At 45.3% G+C, this 25831-nt stretch overlaps 1 protein-coding gene and 1 long non-coding RNA gene across 2 annotated transcripts in view; both read right to left on the reverse strand.

The window, feature by feature from the left end:
• Positions 1–19257, reverse strand: part of LOC138954546 (multiple epidermal growth factor-like domains protein 11) — a 27201-nt gene extending 7944 nt beyond the window's left edge. Inside the window, exons 1-3 of the mRNA XM_070326363.1 lie at positions 19248–19257; positions 18721–18861; positions 18189–18347 (exon numbers count right to left, since the gene is read on the reverse strand). Coding sequence (XP_070182464.1) covers positions 18189–18347; positions 18721–18861; positions 19248–19257 — 310 coding nt within the window. The remainder of the gene's footprint in view (positions 1–18188; positions 18348–18720; positions 18862–19247) is intronic.
• A 258-nt stretch (positions 19258–19515) lies between these two features.
• LOC138954551 (uncharacterized) overlaps positions 19516–25831 on the reverse strand; it is a 29447-nt gene continuing 23131 nt past the window's right edge. Inside the window, exon 3 of the long non-coding RNA XR_011451889.1 lies at positions 19516–19719. This is a non-coding gene — a long non-coding RNA (uncharacterized lncRNA). The remainder of the gene's footprint in view (positions 19720–25831) is intronic.

Here is a 25831-nt window from a genome sequence, read left to right on the forward strand (position 1 = left end):
AGATCCCTTGACTTTGGGGTAGTGCGACTCTGTCACTGCTAGCTTTTCACTGGAGGAAGCAACCGGAATTTCCCAACTGGACATCCTAGTAATGAGAAAAAAAAAGAAAAAAAAATTAACAGAGTCGCGCTACCCCAAAAGTCAAGGGATTTCGTTTTTGTCTACACTGACCGGCGCCTGCGTGCGTTGAGTCACAGAGTGAGTTGGCCCTTTTTCCACTGTTCTGCCCGCTTATACAATAGGTAGGGGATTGTCTCCCGAGATGTACCCTCAGAGTACATTCTTAGGTGTCATAAATTGCGTGAGCTCTCTTTCTCTCTCTCTCTCTCTCTCTCTCTCTCTCTCTCTCTCTCTCTCTCTCTCTCTCTCTCTCTCTCTCTCTCTCTCTCTCTCTCTCTTTCCACTCCTCTCTCTCACTATGGCGATAGGTTCCCCCCTCAACTACCGTCCCACCGACGCTGCTAGACTGCGCCTGCCACGGCCTCTATACCTCCATCTCAAAGAGCTGGGAATCCTGCTGAGACCACCAACCGTAAGGGGCTGTCGCGCCGGCCGCTCGCAGCGTCTTCGAACCGCACAGCAACTTGCTGCCCTCAACCCTTCTCCCACCTCCACTTCTCTCACGCCCACCACCCCCACCCAATGTACCACTACCCCTCCCCAGCATCCCCCCACCCTTTCCCTGCTTCCTTCTATCCCTCCCCATTCTCCCACCACCCCTCCCGATCCTCCCATCACCCCTCCCCTTTCTCTCACCACCCCTCCCCATCCTCCCATCACCCCTCTCCCTCACCTCCCCACCCCTCCCCTTTCTCCCACAACCCCTCCCCAGCACCCGTCCACCCCACATCACCACCCACTCACTCATTCCAAAAACACCCTACACCTCTGCCTCCTCAACTCCCAGTCAGTAAATCCAGAAGGCAAAGCAGATCTGATAGCAGACTACTGTAAAGCCGAGCGGTCTTAGCTTCACGTTAACTCTAACTGTCTGTGTCTGTGTCTTAGATGTTATACGTGTTTGAAGGTCATTTGTCAGGATGGCAATCACACGACAGGACAAACAGACACACAGAATATAAACTCAAGAAGAGGCAGGTAAAGTTCAAAATTGTATTGAATCAAAACAAATCATAAAAACAACTCAATACAAGGCGTTTGTTCTTTTCAGAAAATATATCTGTACATTGGTTCACTCTATTCCTGTAATTTTCCTACTACTCGAAAAATATGTTAAGTCCTAAAATGGCTGAAAAATTGGGCATGACCCGTAGGTACCCTTAGCAAAATACGCTACTGAAAGCAATATCCTATGTCCTAAAATGGCTGAAAATTTTGGCAGAGGTTCGGGGCCTGAGTAAAAATAAAGTAAAAGAGTAAAGCGACGCCACTTTACTCGCCGTATGGTAACCTGGGACTGCGGAACGTTTGTTTTTAACCCTGTCAGTTCAGTCCACAGGGCGGAGTCCGGTATACCATTTAGACACTTAAGCCAGGTTGGTTGCCAAAACTCCGGAGGACAGTTTTAGAGATAACAACAAATACTTTGTACTAGGTTGGGAACTTCCCACAACCGTTCGGTACTAAGGTTGCCTCCCACAACCTTTTCCACAGGCACAGAAGCAATGCTGTAACTCTAAGTGGGAAGTCCGGTATACCATTTAGACACTTAAGCCAGGTTGGTTGCCAAGACTCCCGCCGAACCTTGAAAACTAGCAGCTTATATACCTTCCATGACTGTCCCTGACGTCACAGCTAAGGAACCAATGAAAACGTCGCACTGGGATCACATAACAAAATGGGGAGGGAGGGGGGAGAGTTTCGAGGCTGCTATCAGTCTCCATACAAGCTACAGTTAAAACCCCTCAAACATACACAAAAACTCCTGTACTAAGAAAACTACATCAAAAACGCTATAAAGATATACATCAATAAAATGGAGATTCTACGACGCATCATTTGATACCAAACACTCATTGGTTATCAACACTGTGAACAAAGTGCAAAACCTCTGACTATTATCTCGCAAAATAGTCATGTCACACCAAAAATGTATGCAGTTACAAGTTAACCACAGTCAAACACAGTGTATATTCAACAGGCTTCTCATATGTAGATGATAAACATAAAATCTACATTCTACTAAACAAATGAATACAGACTACATGTTTATATTGAATACATGGGTAAAAGAAAGAATGATATAAAAGCTACAGAAAAGAAAAGAGAGAGAGAGTAGAGAGAGTGTGTCTGTATGTGTATGTGTGTCTATGTATGTGTGTTCGTCTGTGTGTAACAAGTATTATCATAGACCTGTATTAGAAATAAAGAATCAGGTCAATCTGGAAAGGAGAGTTGGGGGGGGGGGAAAGGTGAGAGTCGGATGTCGAAAAACAATGCTTTCGCGGGCGGTCCACGTGCTCAAAACTAAGCCGTAGCGAGTTTGTGACCTAGGGTTCATATCCCGTCAGTCAAGCCGGCGCCATCGTGTCAAAACCAATTAACCAATTAATTCTACCGCAAGAGAACAATAGAAAAGTACTATATCATTCCTATCTCCGAACAATTTACTAGGGGAAAGAACAAATATGATTTTAGAGTGTGAATCTTAATTCCAAACAGTTTCAATACTAACTTAGATAATATATTCTGCTCTCTACGCTTTCTCTTCTTCTTCACTCTATAAACTTTAAGAAGAAAATTGCATATGGAGAAAAGACAAAAAAAATATTCATGTAGTCGCTTTTCTCCACAATGCCCCCCTCCACAAAAACAGTTTGCCCTCAAACTGAAAATGACCGAGGGTATTGAAACTTCTCAAAGCAGAAAAGTACTCATTCTTTTACAAAAAGCAAAAAATCATATTTACAGAAAACCAGTGAAACACCAATATCCTCCTTCTTTCTTTTGCTTCTGACACCAAATGTAAAAAAAACCGAGCGGAAGGATAAGATTTGCGTTAGAAACACCATTAGTAACGCCGAACCAACAAACTTTGTTCGTTCTTATTGGATTCCAACTCAAAATAAAAAATGAATTTGGCCCAAACCAAATAAAAACACCTCTCTCAGCCTCTCAGTTCTATTATCATAATAATTTACAAACAGAAAAAGAAAAAAATATATTGTTACACAAAAATATTAAAATAATGCGATTATTGCTTCTTACGCCGACACCAAAAGGAGGGAAGTTTAAAAAAACCGTCGAAATAATTTGGATTCTTCGCGACCTTCCCAATGAAATAAGTGATGTATTTTACAGGTTACAGTAAAAACATCGAGAACAAAAATACTGTTATAGTGACACAAAATTGTTATAAAAGAACGTTAGACTTTCCACTCTAGTCTTCTGTTCCATTTAAAAAAAACAACCACACACCGATTTACTTCGCCATGGTTACTCAGCATTGAAATCAAAAACATGTGTAAACGAAATTCCCAGCAACATTCAAAAGAAATAACAACCAACAAAACCAGATTTCTCAAACGTATTCATGTTCGCCATTTCAGCAAGTACGAGAAACCTTTTATAGAATAAAAAGACAAAATGTATACTCTTACCAGTCGTAAGTGTACATGAACACCGCATCTGTTGTCCGTCCCCATCGTAGCAGTCTTTGAATCGCACACACACAACGCGGTAACTCCTCTAACATCTGTCTTTCTCCTTCTTTTGAAAACAATCTATTGACTCTTGAAATCGATTAAAGCAACGTCTTTGGCGCTTAAAATAATAAAACCTTCGATCGTTGACGTCATCGTTGTTGGAGGTGCGGCGACATCACGGATGCGGCGCTGACGACGATGATGTTACGTCACTCTGACGTCATCTCGTCACAGCATCGGCGTCGACATCGGCTGGCGCGTCCTCGCGGCGCCAGACAGCTACCTCCGTCACAGCAACGACGTCAACATCGGCTGGCGCGTCCTCGCGGCGCCAGACAGCTACCTCCGTCACAGCAACGACATCAACATCGGCTGGCGCGTCCTCGCGGCGCCAGACAGCTACCTCCGTCTCTTCTGTCACTGCCAAGGCGTCGACCTCGGTGAAACATCCGCCCTCGGACGACCCCCAGCTGGAGCACCGTTTAACGCCGAGACGCAGCTGGCATCCCAGGTCGACCGCAGTGTCTTCACCGGGACGAAGGTAGTGGTGTCGTTGACTGCCACCGTAGATTCTGATAATGATTTTCGAAGAGATTTGAGGTTCTGTGTTCTTCTCTTTGACAACCTTCTCGGTTTCTGCAATAAGTTCATGGATTGGTGACCGATGCGTGTCTTCGGGACCCCTCGTTGTAATCTAAGTCCCCTTCCGAGAAGTCCATCTCTCAGGCTCCCTCGCTGCTGGATGCACTTAGCTCTCCAGTTGATCAGCCCACCCGACCTATGTGGCCGCATAGGTCCAGCACACGCCGCTCAAACCGCTCTTTCGGTTATGCTTGCCTTGCCTGCCCTCTGGTAGGTCTTCTGTACCATACCCGCCAGTGCCACCTAATGCGACACCAGGTCAAGACGGTTCCCAATCCAATTCCCCGCAGGTTGTAGGACTACACCCATGGCAGAGTGTATATGACTCTTCTGTAGTAAGTTGTTGCAACAAGAAAAAAACCAAATGTTTCATCAGCTCCGGCCGGACGCTGCTGACTCATCGTGAACCCCTCAATCTCCTCTAATGGTCAAATCTCAGTCTATCAGGCGGACGACGAGTCCTGCTGGTTCGCCGTAGCTTCGTTGTCGCCCCTGTTGTCATCTGCATCTCTCTGTGACTGTTGTCTGTCTCGACACTCGTCATTTCCTGATCCATCCCCACATCAGGCTCTGTCTGGGTCCCCTTTTGATTCTCCACATCATTGCAGATCCAGCTTATGGGCGGGTTCTCTGTGTAGAACGGCTTCAAGTGGTCAACATGCACGACGAGAGATGTGGCGTCCTTGCTTGACTGAATCTCATAGTTGACCTCACTTGTCTTGCCCAGCACCAGGTAGGGACCGACATATCTTGAGTTCAGTTTGTTTTTGTTCAGATTTGGGGGATAAAATCTGAGCACCCATTGACCTCTCTCAAAAAGTCTCTCCCTTGCGCCTTTGTCATAGTTCCTTTTCTGCCTCTCTGCCGCTTTTTTAAGATGTTCTCGGGCAAAGTCGAAGCTGGCCGCCGTCGTTTGTCTCACCCATTCGACATACTCAACAGGGCAAAGATGAGTTGGAGTGGCTGGCTCTGTCCCGTACATGAGGTCGATAGGCAGGGTGATCTCACGACCCATCATCAGCAGGTTCGGGCTGCAGCCTGTACTGTCGTGCCTCGTGGAGTTGTACGAGCAAAGAATGTAAGGCAAGTGATGGTCCCAGTCTTCCTTGTGATCATCGCAAAACTTTGACAGCATATCTATCAGCGTACGGTTGAGTCTTTCAACCTGACCGTCAGACTGTGGGCGATATGGTGACGTCCTCGTTTTCTTCGCCTCCAGCAGGTCGCACAATCGCAGAAACAGTTCTGATTGGAATTCGGGCCCCTGGTCGGTGTGGATGACTCTAGGTATGCCGAATATCAAGAAGAATCGCGTGACCAAGACATCGGCTACCGTGTAGGCCTGGTGGTCGGCCAGAGCATAAGCTTGACTCCACTTGGTGAAGTAATCACTGACCACCAGCACACATGTGTTACCGTTCTCCGTAGTCGTTGGGAAGCTGAGGATGTCCATGGCAATGCGACCAAAAGGTTCAGCTGCAATGTCTTGTTGAAGAGGGGTTCTGGCTGGTCCACTTCTTTGCTTTCGAAACTGGCATTGTTCGCAAACTTGGCACCACCTTTCAATGTCGTTTTTTTGTTGTGGCCACCAGAAGCGATGCTGAACGAGGGCAGCTGTCCTCTTGATTCCCTGATGTCCTCCCAGTCTGGTATGATGAAGCTGATCGAAGACCTTGCGTCTGATTTCGTGTGGCGCTAACACTTGATACTGACGAACTGGATGTGACTCTGACGGCAGCCATCGTACCAGCAACCCGTCTTTTATGTCGAGCCGCGCCCACTGCGTCCAGTAGATGCGCATCTCGGCCGCCTGGTTCTTCACAGCGGCCCATGGTGGTCGTCGGCCGGCCGTCTTCCAGGTTTTGACCGTTTTCATAACTTCGTCTTCATCCTGCATTCCGCAGAGCTCAGCCTCCGTCACGGTCTGTAGCCAGCAATCATTTCGGTCTGCAGGCTTCTCCCGCTGTTGGTCACGTGCCCCTTTTCTGTTGCCTGAAGGTTGTCTGACGTCATGCACTGCCCGCAGAAATGCCGTCTGTTCTTCCTGCTTTTCCTTTCTCTCGCAATGGTTGCAGTCTTCCTGGTGACACGGGCGTCGAGACAGGGCATCTGCGTTGGTGTGCTTCTTGCCTGGTCTGTGTTCAATGTTGAAGTCATAGGTGCCCAGCAGCTCTAGCCATCGGGCAAGCTGTCCCTCTGGGTTCTTGAACGACAACAGCCATCTCAAAGCGCCATGATCTGTCCTAACTTTGAAATGCGCCCCGTACAGAAAATGGTGACAGTGTTTTACTGAGTCCACCACCGCCAACAGCTCCCGTCTTGTTACGCAGTAATTCTTTTCCTGCGCCGATAGCCCTCGGCTATAGAACAAGATCACTTTTTCTTCGCCGTCTTGGACCTGTGATAGGACAGCGCCGATCGCTGCGCCTGACGCGTCTGTGTCGATGACAAAAGGCCCTTCTTCTTTGGGGTATGCCAGTATCGGAGCCGTAGTTAAAGCTTGGACCAGAGTGTCTTTCGCAGTTTGACACTCTTCTGTCCACTGAAAAGTAGCTTTCTTTTCTGTCAGTCGATGAAGAGGCCTCGCGATGTCAGCAAAACCGCGGACGAATCTTCGGTAATAGCTGCAAAGCCCCAGGAAGCTTCTGACGTCTGTCACCGTCTTAGGAGTCGGCCAATTCTGTACGGCTTCTGTTTTTTTCAGATCCGTCTTCACGCCTTCGTTGGAGACAACATGCCCCAAAAATTCGACCTCCTTCCTGAAGAGACGACATTTTTTCGGCGACAGCTTTAGCCCAACGTCTTGTAGTCGGTTGAGGACCTTCTGCAGGTTGTCCAAGTGACCTTGGAAGTCTCGAGCATGGACTATCAGATCGTCTAAGTAGATGAGCACAGCTACTTGGTCCAAGCCCTTGAAAACCATTTCCATTAACCGCTGGAATGTGGCTCCAGAATTCGACAAACCCATGGGAAGCACGGTGAACTGCCACAGCCCTCCATGGGTGACGAAGGCCGTCTTCTCTGAGTTCTCCGGATCCATCTCCACCTGCCAGTAGCCGCTTGCCAGATCGAGAGTAGAGAACCAACAGGAACCTTCAAGAGCGTCCAGGGTATCGTCGATCCGCGGCAACGGAAAAGAGTCTTTTCTCGTGACTGCGTTGAGACGTCTGTAATCTATGCAAAACCGCAGGGAACCGTCCTTCTTTCCAACCAGGACCACAGGTGATGCCCAAGGGCTGCAAGACGGTTCGATGACTCCCAGTCTCAGCATTCTCTTGATCTCTTCTTCTGCGGCAGCTTTCTTGGCCCGCGGGAATCGACGGGGTGCCTGCTTGATTGGTGCAGCCTCGCCCGTGAAGATCCGGTGTCTAACAAGGCCTGTCCTCCCTAAATCTTCTTTATTCTCAACGAAGGCTTTCCTGTTGTCCTGCAAAAACCGCAGTAGTTTCGCTTCTTGCTCCGCATTTATCTCCCCCGTGCTGTCTTTGAATAACGTTTGTAGTGCCGGCGACAGATCTGTAACGTCACTCGAGGGAGGCTGGACGGATACACTCCGCAAATATGCAGGTACAGGGCTGCCGTTTTTGCTCGGTTCCATCACGTTCAGGGCCGTCTCGCACACCCCAAGCGTCGTGCCCTTCCTCAGCAGCTGGTCTTCGTGAGAAAGGTTGGCAACGCGGATTGGAACGCGTTCTCCCCATGGCACCAGCGACCTGGCAATCAGCAGTCCCTGGCGAAAAGCCAGGCCTCTGTCGGCCTCCAGAATCAAAGGTTCGTCGCTCGGGTCTGTCTTACAATCGCCCTCCACGATCATTTCTGTCCCCGCCGGCACCATTACATCTTCGGCTGCTTGGATTTTGCAGACTGCATCATGATATTGGTCCCACTCGTCATCCGTCGTATCGATTGCTAGTTCGATGTTTTTCTTCCTGGCGTCGAGGATACAGTTGAAGCGGGTGAGGAAGTCATACCCGATGATCAATTGTACGTTCATTGGAGCCACCATGAACCTGTGGATGACGATGTGGCTCCCTGCGACTTTAATTTTGAAGTCAGCTTGACCCTTCACTGAGACCAGTTGCCCGTTTGCTACAGTCAGGTGCAGTTGGACTGGTCGAAGACTTGGCTTGTTGTTCTCTGGTAGCCGGTCATAGACGTCTGGATGCATGATGGATATCGAGGCCCCCGTATCTATTAGTGCAATTAACTTGTCTTGTCCTATTTCTACTGCTACATATGGGCCGCCCTTCTCCTTTTGGTCGAATGTTTCAGTGTCAGGTCGTTCGTCTTCTTCTTCTTCTCCAGCCGACACGTGACCTCCGGTGTCGACTACTGCTCGTTTCCCGACTTCCGGTTACGTCCCTGTGCTTGCGGTTGTGTTCTCCTCAGTCCTTCGATCCGTTCGGCACAATTCTCGATCAGGTGCAGAGGGCTGTTACAGAAATAGCATTTGCGTCTGTTGTCTTTGTCTTTCGTAGTATTATCCTTGGCGTTTGTCTTCTCTTGTACAAGATAGAGCTCTGGTTCGTCTTTTGCTCGCCGTCTGGACCGAGCTTTCTTGAATGACTCAAACTGAGTCGCCAGAGTGACCGCCTCTTCTACCGTAGTCGGCCTTCCTTGAAGAACGGCCCACTCCATGTCGCCGTCGGCCAAGCTATCCAGAAAGCTTGTCACAGTCAACTGTTCCCAGAGCTCGCCTCTGGCGGTGGGGTAAGCTCTCCTGGTCATCCCCTTCAGGTCCAGGGCCAACGCCGACAAGGACTCGCCTCTTTTGTGGGTTCTGTTGCGGAGCGACGCTCTATGCATTTCTGTCTGATGACGTGGTTCAAATCTTGATTCGAGTGCGTCGACCAGAGCTCTGTAGTCTCCCCTCATGTCAGGGTCAAGTAGCGTCAACACGGAAACGGCTTGGTCCCTGAGAGATGCAGCCATCTCCATCGCACATCTCCCTTGTGACCAACCGTTCATTTTTGCCACGATCTCAAATTGGACCCGGAAGTCCCCGAAGCTTGACTTTCCGTCGAAGTTAGGTGGTTTTCTGTTGGTGCTTCGCTCCACCGGAGCTGTCTCCCGCAGATGATGTGGGTAGCCAAGATTCTGGCCACCCCAATCCCTCGTTGGTCGATCGATGTAATGACGTGTCGGCGAAGCCCAATGATGTGAAGAAACGTCTTTGTGAGGGCGATCAGGGCCTGTGCTCCTAGTCTCCCGTCCTGTGGGCGAAGCGAAACGATGAAGTGACTCCCCCTGGCGTTGAGGAGAATCATAGTCAAGGAGCTCGCTTCCCCGCGCCCGTATTGGCGAAAGGAGACGATGAGAGGGACGATCCTCTCCATCCGTCGATGAGATGTGTAGTCTGTCCAGTTGTCCCGTCGGTAAAGCGAAGTGATGCGACGAGCTGTCCCCTCGTCGAGAGAATGGGTAACCAGGGAGTTGGCCACCCTGTTCTCTCATCGGCGATCCTTGCCCAGTAGCTCCGGCGAGAAGCGTCTCGGCCTCCACCCAGTCATCGGCGAGGAGTCCCGTTCTGCTGCCCCAAGCGATCTCCTCGTCTCTGCGAGTCCGGTCGAACGCCCTGCTGTGACGGTCATCCTTCGCCGAGGCAAGCGTCTGTTGTGGTACAGCCCTGCCAGTCAGTTCGATCCCGCTGTCCAACGGAGGCAGGCGACGACCCTTGTCGTCAGTACCGCCTGACGCCCGCAGGTCTTCTTGTGAACCAAGGTCAGACATCTTGCTTCGCAGCAGTCCAGAAAAATAAACAGTCACTGGCTGAGTGACCGAGAAAAATAAAATAAAAACAAAGGGATGGGAAGGGATCTTCTCTTTCTAAGTAAAAATAAATAAAAAGCTACCAAAACCTACAATGAACCAATCTTTATCCCACTTCTGACACCATTTGTAAAGCCGAGCGGTCTTAGCTTCACATTAACTCTAACTGTCTGTGTCTGTGTCTTAGATGTTATACGTGTTTGAAGGTCATTTGTCAGGATGGCAATCACACGACAGGACAAACAGACACACAGAATATAAACTCAAGAAGAGGCAGGTAAAGTTCAAAATTGTATTGAATCAAAACAAATCATAAAAACAACTCAATACAAGGCGTTTGTTCTTTTCAGAAAATATATCTGTACATTGGTTCACTCTATTCCTGTAATTTTCCTACTACTCGAAAAATATGTTAAGTCCTAAAATGGCTGAAAAATTGGGCATGACCCGTAGGTACCCTTAGCAAAATACGCTACTGAAAGCAATATCCTATGTCCTAAAATGGCTGAAAATTTTGGCAGAGGTTCGGGGCCTGAGTAAAAATAAAGTAAAAGAGTAAAGCGACGCCACTTTACTCGCCGTATGGTAACCTGGGACTGCGGAACGTTTGTTTTTAACCCTGTCAGTTCAGTCCACAGGGCGGAGTCCGGTATACCATTTAGACACTTAAGCCAGGTTGGTTGCCAAAACTCCGGAGGACAGTTTTAGAGATAACAACAAATACTTTGTACTAGGTTGGGAACTTCCCACAACCGTTCGGTACTAAGGTTGCCTCCCACAACCTTTTCCACAGGCACAGAAGCAATGCTGTAACTCTAAGTGGGAAGTCCGGTATACCATTTAGACACTTAAGCCAGGTTGGTTGCCAAGACTCCCGCCGAACCTTGAAAACTAGCAGCTTATATACCTTCCATGACTGTCCCTGACGTCACAGCTAAGGAACCAATGAAAACGTCGCACTGGGATCACATAACAAAATGGGGAGGGAGGGGGGAGAGTTTCGAGGCTGCTATCAGTCTCCATACAAGCTACAGTTAAAACCCCTCAAACATACACAAAAACTCCTGTACTAAGAAAACTACATCAAAAACGCTATAAAGATATACATCAATAAAATGGAGATTCTACGACGCATCATTTGATACCAAACACTCATTGGTTATCAACACTGTGAACAAAGTGCAAAACCTCTGACTATTATCTCGCAAAATAGTCATGTCACACCAAAAATGTATGCAGTTACAAGTTAACCACAGTCAAACACAGTGTATATTCAACAGGCTTCTCATATGTAGATGATAAACATAAAATCTACATTCTACTAAACAAATGAATACAGACTACATGTTTATATTGAATACATGGGTAAAAGAAAGAATGATATAAAAGCTACAGAAAAGAAAAGAGAGAGAGAGTAGAGAGAGTGTGTCTGTATGTGTATGTGTGTCTATGTATGTGTGTTCGTCTGTGTGTAACAAGTATTATCATAGACCTGTATTAGAAATAAAGAATCAGGTCAATCTGGAAAGGAGAGTTGGGGGGGGGGGAAAGGTGAGAGTCGGATGTCGAAAAACAATGCTTTCGCGGGCGGTCCACGTGCTCAAAACTAAGCCGTAGCGAGTTTGTGACCTAGGGTTCATATCCCGTCAGTCAAGCCGGCGCCATCGTGTCAAAACCAATTAACCAATTAATTCTACCGCAAGAGAACAATAGAAAAGTACTATATCATTCCTATCTCCGAACAATTTACTAGGGGAAAGAACAAATATGATTTTAGAGTGTGAATCTTAATTCCAAACAGTTTCAATACTAACTTAGATAATATATTCTGCTCTCTACGCTTTCTCTTCTTCTTCACTCTATAAACTTTAAGAAGAAAATTGCATATGGAGAAAAGACAAAAAAAATATTCATGTAGTCGCTTTTCTCCACACTACATTATAGAAAACAAGTTAGACGCCCTGTTCATCACCGAGACGTGGCTGCAACCTGGGGATGACCCCAAGATCAAGCAGCTGACCCCAGCAGGGTACAAGACAGTCTCCTTCCCCCGCCCGGCTGGGCGTGGTGGAGGCATCGCCGTCGTCTACAAGGACCACATGCATGCTGCAGCGTCCTCCTCGGACAGCCTCCCCTTCCCCCACACCACCTTCGAAGCTGTGGAGATGACGGTCGCCACCACCACCACCCTCACCTTCCTGTGTATATATCGCCCTCCCCCTAACACCCCTAACACCAAGAACAAGCTGAAGGACTCTACTTTCTTCGACGAGTTCTCCCAAGCCCTCGACCACTACAACGTGACGTCCCATAGCGCCATCGTCCTCGGTGACTTTAACATCCACTGGGACTGCCCTGCCAATGCTGACACCAAGCGGGCCCGTGCGCTGTTGGACAGCTACAGTGTGGACCAGGTCGTTCCTTTTCCCTCCCACTCCCGTGGCCACATCCTGGATTGGATTGTCACTCGACCCTCGGACAATCTGGTCTCCAGCCTCGTCGCCAACCACCATCTTGTCTCCGACCACACTGCCATCAACTTCCTCGTCAACATCACCAAGCCAGCACAGAAGCGGAAGATGGTCACACGTCGCAAGCTACGAGACATTGAGACAGATGCTTTTGGAGACGAAGCTGCCCTGCTGCTTGCCCAGCGAGACCCGTCCTCTGACCCCGCCCATTTCTTCAGCTTGACTCTGCGCCAGCTCCTCGACAAACACGCCCCGCCATCCCTATGCGCAGTCTCTGAGCGACAGCCGGCTCCCTGGTTCTCTGAGGACATCACAGCCGCCAAGATCGAGAGACGGCGAGCGGAGCGTGCATGGCGACACTCTGGCCTGGAGGTTCACCACCAGATTCTCAGGGATGCGGTGCTTTGAGTCACGCAAGCCATCACTGCTGCCAAGCCATCACTGCTGCCAAGGTCGAGCACTTCCACGACCGCATCGTCAACGCCTCATCATCCAGTGAGCTGATGACGCGACTGTTCCATTCTCCCCTGCTGTCAAGAGCCTTGGCGTCTTTCTCGACTCCACTCTCTCCATGCAGACACACATCTCCTTCATCATCAAGACCTGCTTTTTCCACCTACGACGCATCGCCTCCATCCGTCGCTACCTCACCCACGACGCCTGTGTCAAGCTGGTTGTCTCCCTCATCTTCAGTCGTCTGGACTACTGCAACTCCCTTCTGGCCGGCCTCCCCGCCTCATCCATTCATGGCCTACAACGAGTCCAGAACGCCGCTGCCAGGCTGACGTTGAGGAAGACGAAGCGAGACCACATCACCCCCCTACTTCGCTCCTTGCACTGGCTCCCTGTCAACACCCGAATCTCCTACAAACTGTCCACTCTGGTCTACAAGTGTCTCAACGACTCTGCTCCCGAGTACCTTCAATCTTCCCTGGACCTGTACACCCAGCCCTCCGACCGTCCCCTTCGTTCTGCTGCTGACCCTCTCCGCCTCCACATCCCTCGCTCGAAACTCGCATCTGCTGGTCAGCGTGCATTCCCCTCCGCGGGCCCGTCCGTCTGGAACTCCCTGCCGCTTGAGCTTCGTCAGAGCCCCTCTCTTGACGCGTTCAAGAGTAGGTTGAAGACTCAGTTCTTCCCGTAGCTGGCTGCGACTTTCATGCTCGACGTGATGTGTTACATTCTTGTGCTGTGCTCTGTGAGAGGTGTTTTCTTTGTGCTTAATATTATTTTGTTTGGACCTAGCTATTGATGTGTACATCGTTGTTAAACAGTTGTTTGTTCTATGTTTACCAGGGTTTGCTAGTGTGTGATAGGGTTCGTGTCCGTCTGAAGATGTTAGTTTCTTTGTTAGTCCTATGTTAACAACTCTTTGACGAGCGCTTAGAACTGTACCCACGGAATACGCGCTATATAAGCTTCATTTTGATTGATTGATTGATTGAAAATATCGGGCGCAAAAACGTGATTTGTAAAAATTTTTACAAATCACGGGGCGCGCCCCGCGATTTGTAACAATTTTTTTACAAATGCGATTTGTAAAAATATTTTTACAAATCGCGGGGCGCGCCCCGTGATTTGTAACAATTTTTACATTTTTACAAATCACGGGTTAACAACACCGCTCACTTATTATGTACGTACATGTTTGTGATGTCACGATTAATCATTAAACGCAGTACTTTCATGAAATAACTGTCTGACTTAATATCAAAAGTAGAATTCTGTAAAACCTTCAGTCATTACTTTTTCTTGATGTAAAAATGGAGATAACTATGGGCGATCTTGTCATGGGCGGTTGAAATTGTGTCTGTATGCCCAGTATATTTCCAAGCTTTCATTCTATATGAAAATGGCAATAGGGCAATTCCAAAAAAAATGCTCACCTAAGCCTGAAATTCAAAATGGAATTGACGGCTTTTTCACAGTACACATGCCACAAGAGATGTTTATAGTTACTCATACCATTCATCGCTTGCCTCTAATTAACTCCCCTTGCATTCCGCCATTTTGTTTTGATGTCATTTGGGATCGCGCCGCGTGAAGTCATTTTATGACAACTTGTAAGAATGTCATCGCGTGTGCTAGTTTTTATTGTTTTGGTTTCGGAAATAGTTGCTACAGAAGTCTAAAACTATCGTTGGATCTGTTTTTCAAATATTAATTGATAATACTTTTTGAGATATATTCAACACATTTTGCACCCCAAAATGGTGCCACGTCAGTGACGTTTTGGGTAGAATTTTTTGTTGTGGCGATGAACCGATTGGTTGATTTATTTCTTTTTTCGAGTTTTCTTAGCTTTTAAATGGAGGAGTTGAACCATGTAATTTGTGTTTGTTTGTCCCCAGTTTGTTGTGTACAAAGTGCGTCACTGACGTGGCACTGTTTTATGACGTCTATGGCACTTTGGAACCATGTGTACTTGTTACTGGTAGATTTTAACCAATTTTCTTGTGATTTTTTGTTACATGTTCGAACTAAGGTTAACACAGTTGTGACTGGAGAAAGCTGAGCACAAACACGAGATCATTTGTCCTTTATTTTTTACTTTTTAGTGCAGTTAAAAAAACCGCGGGTTAGGGGGAGTCCCATATTGGTTGGGACGAGAAAGAATTTACCCGATGCTCCCCAGCATGTCGTAAGAGGCGACAAACAGATTATGTTTCTCCTTTTACCCTTGTTAAGTGTTTCTTGCATAGATTTTAGTCAATTTTTGTAAAGATTTTAGTCAAGCAGTATGTAAGAAATGTTAAGTCCTTTGTACTGGAAACTTGCATTCTCACAGTAAGGTAATATATTGTACTACGTTGCAAGCCCCTGGAGCAAATTTTTGATTAGTGCTTTTGTGAACAAGAAACAATTGACAAGTGGCTCTATCCCATCTCCCCCCTTCCCCCGTCGCGATATAACCTTCGTGGTTGAAAACGACGTTAAACACCAAATAAAGAAAGAAAAGAAAAGAAAAAATGCAGTTAAACCGAGAGATTTGTACGAGTTATGATCCAAACACAATGATCAAAACACTATTATAAATGTTTCAGGTAACTGATCATCAAAAGTAATATATCATTTGAAAGGCCAAACATTTAACTGGTTTACCTCTCAGATATGACGCCATTAGGTTGCTACGTCATAAATGACGAGGAATCAAATACGTCACTTTTGGGTTATGCTTCAAAACGGGTCTTTTGTCCAGCACCATGAACAACTCCTCTTCTGTGAAAGAGTGTAGCTAGGTAATGACACAAAGGACATTTCTACAAAGATGAAGAAAGGTAGATGAATCAAAGCTGCTTAATAATTTACAATCTGACAAAAGAAAAGGGAAATCAAAACTGGGGGAAAAGGGAACAACTCTGAATCGCAAACAAGACGTCCGAACAGCTCTGCAAACGAGACTAATGTAGTCGCTGTATCAAAATTAAGAACTACGATTAAAAAGTGTGCATACGAGTATATCGTGCAAGACTTAAACTTTCATATAGAACAGTCCATAGAATTCTACACAATGATCTTCAGCTTCAAAATCTGGCCGCAAAATGGATGCCTCATAAGCTGACAGGGAAACGGAAGAAGAAACAGGTTCCTGTTGCACGCGATCTGCTCAACCGTTTTGAACCAAGTAGACCCAAACGTGTGATGAATGTAGTCACTGATAATGATACTTTGATATCGTTCTATATAATTGCCAGAAAACTCAAAACAAAGCGTGTTTTGGACCACGATAACAAGACGCACTACATTTGTAAGCAAGGGTTTCAAAGCAGAAACAGTGCTATTCGCTGTATTTTGCGACCACAAAGATCCCGTTGCTGTCGATATTCTTTCTGCTAACAGAACTGTTACTGTCACATACTATGCAGAAACCTTATTACCCAAACGTAATCACGAGTTAAGCAGTCAACGACTAAACTGCGAAAACCAGACCTCCCATCTCCTCCATGATAATGCCAGCCTCCACAAAATAAGGGCCGTGACTCCATTCCTTAAAGTCTAAATGATCCCATTTTTGCCTCGCACATTCTTCGAACCTGATTTTACTTCTTGTGACTTCTGGTTATTCCCTCTATGAAAACTAAAATAACTGAAGGAAAAAAAAAGAAAATAACGAAAGATCCCAACAGCCGACAAAAACAATAGTGTAGAGCGAAGTGGAGTGCACAGAAAAGTAAATCTGCAAGTGTTCGCAGTGCTGAAAGAAAATGTCATTTACACAAGAAAAAGCTGTTTCAGCACTACTAACTCCATCGTTCGGTTCATCGCAATCTTTTGGCTACATAAGCGATGAAGAAAATGAGATAGTCTTTTCCTTTAGGTTCGCGGAGAAAGATGTTAACAATGTTTGAGTTTGGTTATGTACAGATTTAGAATTAACGTGTTATTCCGCCCTGTACTTCTCGACTTACACCAACAAAAATAAAGTGGAATAGTGTGGTTCACATTTAGGATCTTGTCAAATGTACATACTCATTTGTTTGACGTGAGTGTATAACGGTAGTTATATATAAAATTGCCAGGAGGGAAGACAGCGGAGAACGTCAAAATAATGACAGCTCGAAACAAAACCGTGTGAATGACGTTTTCGAGCCAGAATCAGGAGCCATTTATCTTTCTGAGGGTGTGTACTTGATTTCCCTACACGTTTGAATGCAATATTTTAGAAAAATCAAGGCGTTTGAAGTGTACAAGAGAGAAAAAGTGACCTTGACCGGCGACCTTGAGTAGTGACCTTGACCCGGAATGCTTTAAATATGTTTGCTAGAGGTGTATATGTGTATCAATACATGTACAAAGTGTGCAATTGAAATCATTATTTCACAAGTTATTTAAATGGGCAACGGTGTCGGAGGACCAACGGGCAGACCAACGGACAGACGGACGGAGGGACAAAGAGCCGTATAGTGGTCCAACAATGGCTGAGAAGATCAATAATCAGTTTAAAATCGGCCGTGTAAAACTACCTATATTTTAACAACAAAATAGTATTACTATTGAACATTGAATTCACACGTGCCACGTCAGTGACGCTCAAGTGCCACGTCAGTGACGCTACATATTAACCGCTAGTCGGAAGGATACATTTGATATTTGCAATTTCTTTCATATTTCAGAAAGTATTATATGTCTTAACTATGATCTAACAAAATCACATGATTTAGTTGGCTAATCTCATGGAATTTTAGAATTTTGCTTAGTGAGTGAAATGCAGGTGAGCATTTTTGTTACGTCAGTGACATTTTTTCAAACTCAAGTTAAGTACCCTTACCTTTTTTTACCTCAACATTTTTAACCTTGGGTAGGAAGGTTGTCATGTTTGGGGAAATCTCTGCACAAATATGAGTTAATAAAAGCATCATGACTATTATTTTTATTGCGAATAATGTCTGATTTTTTGTGCGAATGCCACGTCAGTGACGCTGGAATTGCCCAATACACTTTTCTTACAAAAAAGCATAAAGGGAGGTTGTCCATAGAAGATACATGTCCAATCTATGACCCCCTTCCGTACCTCTCATCGATCCCTGATTTAATGCTTGCTGAGTATCGAATACAAGCAGACCAGCGCTTTCTTTGTGACTGCCGCATTTTTGAGATTCCATTCACTATAATCTGAATTTTTTTGACATTTGATTGACATTAGCACCAGGAATCCACCCATAAGTATTCATTACAGCGGAAGTATAAGTAACCTACTCACCGTTGCATTTTCCAACTGATCCCCATCCGTCCCGACAATGACAGTCGCCAGTGATTGGGTCACATTCAAGGCAGCCGACATAATTTGGACACGGCTGTGTCGCACATCCTCTTCCACATTTGTCGTTACACATGTCGCCATGATATCCTGTTCTGCATGCTGTAGACAATGAAGACAAAGTTCAGGAGAACTCAGGAAAAATACACAAACGTCTCTTTTTTCTGTTCTTTCCACAAGTTGGCAGTAAATACTTTCTCATTAAACAAAACATTCTTGTTGTTTTTCTTGTGGTATGTGTGTGTGGGTGTTTGTGTTTGTGTTTGTGTGTGTTTGTGTTTGTGTGTGTGTGTGTGTGTGTGTGTGTTTGTGTGTGTGTGTGTGTGTGTGTGTGTGTGTGTGTGTGTGTGTGTGTGATTTATTGTAGGGTGTGCCGAAGAAATCTTTCTATTTATATGTAACATTTTAATGGACAATAAAGTGTTGTTATGGTTATTGTTGTTGTATATAGCGTGAAAGATAGAACTATACTCACGTCGGTCACACTGTTGCTGTGGAGACCATCCTGGCTGACAGCCATTCGGACACTCTCCACTGCTTTTATCACAGGGATCTCCGTTCTTACAGTTCCCACATTGGGTTGTGCAGTTGGTCCCGTAGTATTCATCGTCACAGACTGTGCACAAAGCATTTTTATAAGCTCAATGCGAAGCCTTAACAAATCAATCATCAGTTGCTTCTCGGTTAAAACAGAATGTCTCAAAACAGTTAATGACCAAAAACATTTGTTTTGATTTGTTCGATTTGTGTTTGTTTTTCCTCAGGTAGAGCGCACCGCCTTTTTTTTTTTTGCTTGTATGGTTTGTTTCAATCGATTTATGAATTAATTATATGTCATTTCTCTCTATTATTTGTATTTTGTTGGTGTGTTTGGAGTAGGAAGTGTAATCGTTTAGATATTTTAGATGCAGTTGAACTCACACATACACACACAATTGAGCTCACCAAACTTAATATGTACCCCCCACACACACATACAAACACACACATACACACACACACAAAGCCACATCCACACCCACACCCACCCACCCACACACACACACATACACACACACGTACGCGCACGCACGCACGCTCACACACACACACACGCACGCACGCACGCACGCGCACGCACGCACGCGCACGCACACACTCACACACACACACACACACACTCACACACACACACACACTCACACACACACTCACGCGAGCACGCGCGCGCACACCCACTTTAACCGATATTTAAGCGAAAAAAGAAATTAACTTTTGTAGTTACCCCAGACTTGGACTTCACAGAAACTGAGATAATTGTAATGTTCGTCGACCTGATTCTGACGTGTTATTTTTATTTCTTGTCCGCTTCTTGGTGGTGAAAGAAAGATGTCGGTGTCTGGCTGTATGTTCTTGACATCACTGTCAAACGTGTAGACCGACCCTCCGTCAATTGCCACCATCACTCCCCTCATCCTTTTCAAATGATCTGAGTCTGCAAAGTTGACGTTGGAGTGTATCTTTTAAGAACGGATATAAAGAAGAATATTGCTATTCTGCCAGAAACGTGTGCTTGTGTGTGTGTGTGTGTGTGTGTGTGTGTGTGTGTGTGTGTGTGTGTGTGTGTGTGTGTGTGTGTGTGTGTGTGTGTAGGGGGGGGATTCGGGGATTGTGATAGAGAAGATATTTACAACAACAAACTACACGCGGTTTAGATTTCATCACCGTGGATGAAGTACACGCATACCTGGTACTTATGGCACAGGTCGACAGACGATATATTAATACAATGGACGTTTTCCGGAAACAACTCTGTCAGGATTTTTAAGCGGTGTGACAGAGTAAAGGCCCCTTTTACGGGGTCAAGCTTTTCAAAGCGAGGCGAAGCAAGTAGTACGGTGCAGACCGACTTTAACCTGACATCGCGTAGAAAAACTGACTCTAATTTGTATGTACCGTAAACTACCGTGTATACGCCCAGTATCGAGTAAACGCCCACCCCCTACTTCAAATGTGGTCAAATTCTGCGCACAGGGAACAGTACCTAGTAAACGCCCACCCCTCATTTTCGATCATTAGAGTAAAGGGAAATACAAAACTTTATTCAGTCTGCTGTTGTTGTTTTTAGTTTGTATTTGTTTCCCTTACTTGGAAATGTTTCGCGCAGCAAAGATTTCAATGTGACAAGATGCCGCGAATGGTGTTGAAGTCGAACAGGTTGAAAGCTATCGCTACCTAGGTGTAGTGATCGACAACAAGCTGTCTTGGCATGCCAACACTGACCAAATCTTGAAGAAAGCGCACACGCGCATGTACTGTCTAAGGAAGCTTAGATCGTTCTCTGTTCGTAATGACATCCTGCAAATGTTCTATCTGTCCACTGTTGGTAGCGTGTTGACATATGCATGTGTGTGCTGGGGGGGTAACCTTAGTAAACAGGATAGTGACAGGCTAGAAAAGCTAGTCAAGAAGGCTGGATCTGTTGTAGGCAGGAAGCAAGAGACCATTGAATCAGTTTGCCAGAGACGATGGACTGACCGACTGACCTCAATTTTGGCTGACGAGACACACCCACTGAAACCTGAATTTGACTCTCGACGCATTGACAGGAGTGGTAGACTGAGGGCTATGGTTGCTAGAACGTCACGTTTCCGCAATTCTTTTGTTCCCAGAGCTATCCATGCTTTCAACCAATCACATGTTAGAGGCCTCTATCATGTTTCTCTGTCATAATTATTACTGTACTCTGTTGCTGGGTTATCTGTAATGTATGTATTTTTAGTAACTGTATTACCGTAGCCCAAATGTGCGGTGTTCTAGTCGACATGTGGTGCTTTGTAAACCTTGTGTGTGCGTGGATGTGGAGGTGGACTCTTGGACGTCTTTTTGTTATTGGAATTATGGTTTTTGTTAATTTGTATTGCTGTTGCTGTTGTTGTGTGAGTGAGTTGTGAGTTGGCAGACTTGACTTGACGGATGACTGTTTGCGTTAGTGAGACTGTGTTTAGTATGCATTCTTATTCTTTTGATTGGAAATGAGTATTGTTACAACATAATTTCCATATGGATTAATAAATTTGAGTTGAGTTTAGTTGAGTTGAGTTGAATTCCTACACAGTGGAGTTTAAACTCTTAGCACTAAAGCATCTGGACGACAATGAAATTGTTTCACAAACAGCACGTGAGTACGGAGTGGACAGAAAAAGGATTTGAGAGTGGCTAGAGAATCGCGATACATGTTTGATGCATCGGACTCGGAAGGAAAACAAGAAACAAAAGCTTCATCTTGGGCGGGAACTGATGTCGGAAGAGGTTGATTTAGTTGTTCTTGGCTTTCTTGTAGAAGGCCCTGTCGTCTGGAACAAAGATCTGCAAAGAAGAGCTTTAGAACTGGCCTTCACCTGCACAGCTTTGCTGCTTCACCCATGTGGGTTGAGCGATGCAATAACGCATCCGGTATCCTTTGAACACTTCCATGCCAAGTGACCAAAATATCGTTATTCTAACAAATGAACCCCTCCTGCAATGGGTATAGTACCTAGTATACGCCCACCCCCAACTTTTGGGCAAAATTAGTGCATAGGGGGGGATGGGCGTATACAAGGTAGTTTATGGTAATGCCATGTGCGCTCGATGTGATAACCTTTTCCTTCGAAAACATGCACATCAGAGCAACGATTTGACGTCGACTGCTCGCCGATCACTGACAGCGATCACTAAGCACGCGTGTTTTCCTAAACTCGCGTGACCTCAAGCCAAACCCACGTGACCTCGGTCAAATCGCGTTGTCACCAATCACTGTGGGCCAGCGATCATTGCCGTGATGAATCGTGACTTCCAACGAGTACATTTTGGACAGAAAAGGGTATAACATTTTAAATCCCATGACCTCCCTTCTTTGTCTGTGTAAATGTACTCTAGGTATATTTCTTGTATTTCCATTGTACTCTTGTCAAATCCATGATGTAACTATTGCACTCTTCTAACACATAAAATAGTGGATAAATAAGGGTGCACGAAATACATCATAGCTGGCTCTACTTTTTGTCGTCCTTGACATTCCAAAAGCAAATGTACCTGTAAGACCGGATGTGCAAGGGGTCACCACGCTTTTGAGAACATGCGCGAGAGTCGTTCATATTGATATATATAGCTTAGTTTTGGTCTCGTCTTGCCGAGACTATCATCACAGCGTCATAGATTTCATGAAGTCTGTCATCCATCGCGTCATATTATGGGGACGTAATCTGTTATGTTTCCTTCTATTCGCAGTTCTGTTTCTCTCTTGTGATCAACATGACAAGCCGTATGTGTTTGAGTGTGTGTGCTCGTGCTCTCAACTAAAACAGAAGTCAAACTAGCAATCGTTAAAAACCCAGTCCGTTCGAGAAGCAATGTTATGCTCATGTGAAGTTACAGTGTACCTGGTACACACGTTCTTATCGGTACATCATCGACTACGACTGTTCTCTGGACAAGCTGTTCGATGAAATTTGCGAGTTTTTCTAGCTCTTCTGTGGTGCAGTAGGCCCCATAGACGATGAAGGTGTCCAAAATCTCAGGAGATGCGTGTGTAACCACTAGGTATTCAGTCAAATCCGTGTAAGAGGCTTTCAGCTGACGGGGACAACCAAGCCACCATTATGCACCGACTTGACATAGATCAACAGACGTGCCTTTAGAATAATGTATGTGCAGAGGTGCCTCATCTGAACAGACAACTAAAGCTTGATGTTTCCGTCACACGTTGTCTTTTGGATCTTCATGGGATATACAGTTTACAACACTCGTGATTTTGTATATGGCTTGTATTTCAGTCAAGACCCAGCGGGAATATCAAAGGGACTCACTCGCCAGAGGCTCGTGAGTCCCTTGATATTCATCCGCTGGGTCTTGACTGAAATACAAGCCATATAAAAAACCACTCGTGTTGTAACCTCTATGTACACACTGCATAATATACATTTCAAGTTCGTCGTGATGTCAGGTTAAAGCCTGTCACCAGCGTACCTGCTTCGCCTCGCTTCGAACACCTTGCATCAGTAAAAGGGCTCTTACTCTGCCGCACTACTTAACAATTATGACACAGTTATTTGCGAACATCGTCAATATGCAACACAAAATTAATGTATTCTTACCGAACATCGTCAATATGCAACCCAAAATTAATGTATTCTTACCGAACATCGTCAATATGCAACACAAAATTAATGTATTCTTACCGAACATCGTCAATATGCAACACAAAATTAATGTATTCTTACCGAACATCGTCAATATGCAACACAAAATTAATGTATTCTTACCGAACATCGTCAATATGCAACACAAAATTAATGTATTCTTACCGAACATCGTCAATATGCAACACAAAATTAATGTATTCTTACCGAACATCGTCAATATGCAACACAAAATTAATGTATTCTTACCGAACATCGTCAATATGCAACACAAAATTAATGTATTCTTACCGAACATCGTCAATATGCAACACAAAATTAATGTATTCTTTCCGAACATCGTCAATATGCAACACAAAATTAATGTATTCTTACCGAACATCGTCAATATGCAACACAAAATTAATGTATTCTTACCGAACATCGTCAATATGCAACACAAAATTAATGTATTCTTACCGAACATCGTCAATATGCAACACAATATTAATGTATTCTTACCGAACATCGTCAATATGCAACACAAAATTAATGTATTCTTACCGAACATGGAAGACATTCAAGATAAAAATCCAGCTCTTTCGATGGCAACAAAACCTCCACCACCTTAGGAGCTGCAGCCTACCAGACGATCTTCCCAATGTTAACGCCTATGTTGAGAAAAAGAGACTTTACCCCGGGATAAACTCTATCCTTGATCCAATTTAACTCAAGTGTAAAAGGCGAGGTTTACCAAATCTTCGTACAGAGTTGGTGGTACTGATAAGTGTCCTAACCCTGTGTTCATTGAAAAAACAAACATGGCGGCGGTCGCACTTCAATAGACGATGTTCCAAAATAACTCCGTCGGGTTTGTATGCGTGAAAGAGAGAATAACCTTGCTTTTCCACTGAAAAATTACTTCACATGTGCTCCTGTCCACGTGTTTTCGACACACCCCTCGCTAGTGATTGGCCACTCCAATGTTTGTCCGAGTAAAAGGTAAGGGTATTCACTCTTTCACAACCCATACACACCCGACAGAGTAAATTGTCAGCATTCGTCAATTGCGAACAAACCGTATTTGCGTATTACAGACAGACATACAAGCAGACAGACAGGTAGACAGAACGTGGCAGGGATGGACAGAGAAAGAGGATGGTACTGAGAGAGAGAGAAACATACACAATGAGAGAGAAACAGAGATAGAAAGAGACAGTAAAGAGAAGGAAACAGAGAGACAGAGACAGATATAGCTTCAACAGAGAGATACAGAGAGAAACAGAAAGACAAAGAGACATAGAGAGAGGATAGGGGGAGACAAAAAAAGATAGACAGAGACAGGGCGATACAGGAAGAGAGACAGAAATAGATGAAGAGAGAGAGTGAAAGACAGGGACAGAGAGAACGGTACAGAGATAGACAGAGACAGGGCGATACAGGAAGAGAGACAGAGACAGAAATAGATGAAGAGAGAGAGTGAAAGACAGGGACAGAGAGAACGATACAGAGATAGTCAGAGACAGGGCGATACAGGAAGAGAGACAGAGACAGAAATAGATGAAGAGAGAGAATAAAAGACAGGGACAGAGAGAACGATACAGAGATAGTCAGAGACAGGGCGATACAGGAAGAGAGACAGAGACAGAAATAGATGAAGAGAAAGAGTGAAAGACAGGGACAGAGAGAACGATACAGATAGACAGAGACAGGGCGATACAGGAAGAGAGACAGAGACAGAAATAGATGAAGAGAGAGAGTGAAAGACAGGAACAGAGAGAACGATACAGAGATAGACAGAGACAGGGCGATACAGGAAGAGAGACAGAGACAGAAATAGATGAAGAGAGAGAGTGAAAGACAGGGACAGAGAGAACGATACAGAGATAGTCAGAGACAGGGCGATACAGGAAGAGAGACAGAGACAGAAATAGATGAAGAGAGAGAGTGAAAGACAGGGACAGAGAGAACGATACAGAGATAGTCAGAGACAGGGCGATACAGGAAGAGAGACAGAGACAGAAATAGATGAAGAGAGAGAGTGAAAGACAGGGACAGAGAGAACGATACAGAGATAGACAGAGACAGGGCGATACAGGAAGAGAGACAGAGACAGAAATAGATGAAGAGAGAGAGTGAAAGACAGGGACAGAGAGAACGATACAGAGATAGTCAGAGACAGGGCGATACAGGAAGAGAGACAGAGACAGAAATAGATGAAGAGAGAGAATGAAAGACAGGGACAGAGAGAACGATACAGAGATAGTCAGAAACAGGGCGATACAGGAAGAGAGACAGAGACAGAAATAGATGAAGAGAAAGAGTGAAAGACAGGGACGGAGAGAACGATACAGAGATAGACAGAGACAGGGCGATACAGGAAGAGAGACAGAGACAGAAAAAGATGAAGAGAGAGAGTGAAAGACAGGGACAGAGAGAACGATA

The sequence above is a fragment of the Littorina saxatilis genome, unplaced genomic scaffold, assembly GCF_037325665.1.
Source record: "Littorina saxatilis isolate snail1 unplaced genomic scaffold, US_GU_Lsax_2.0 scaffold_187, whole genome shotgun sequence".
NCBI classification, from domain to species: Eukaryota; Metazoa; Mollusca; class Gastropoda; order Littorinimorpha; family Littorinidae; genus Littorina; species Littorina saxatilis.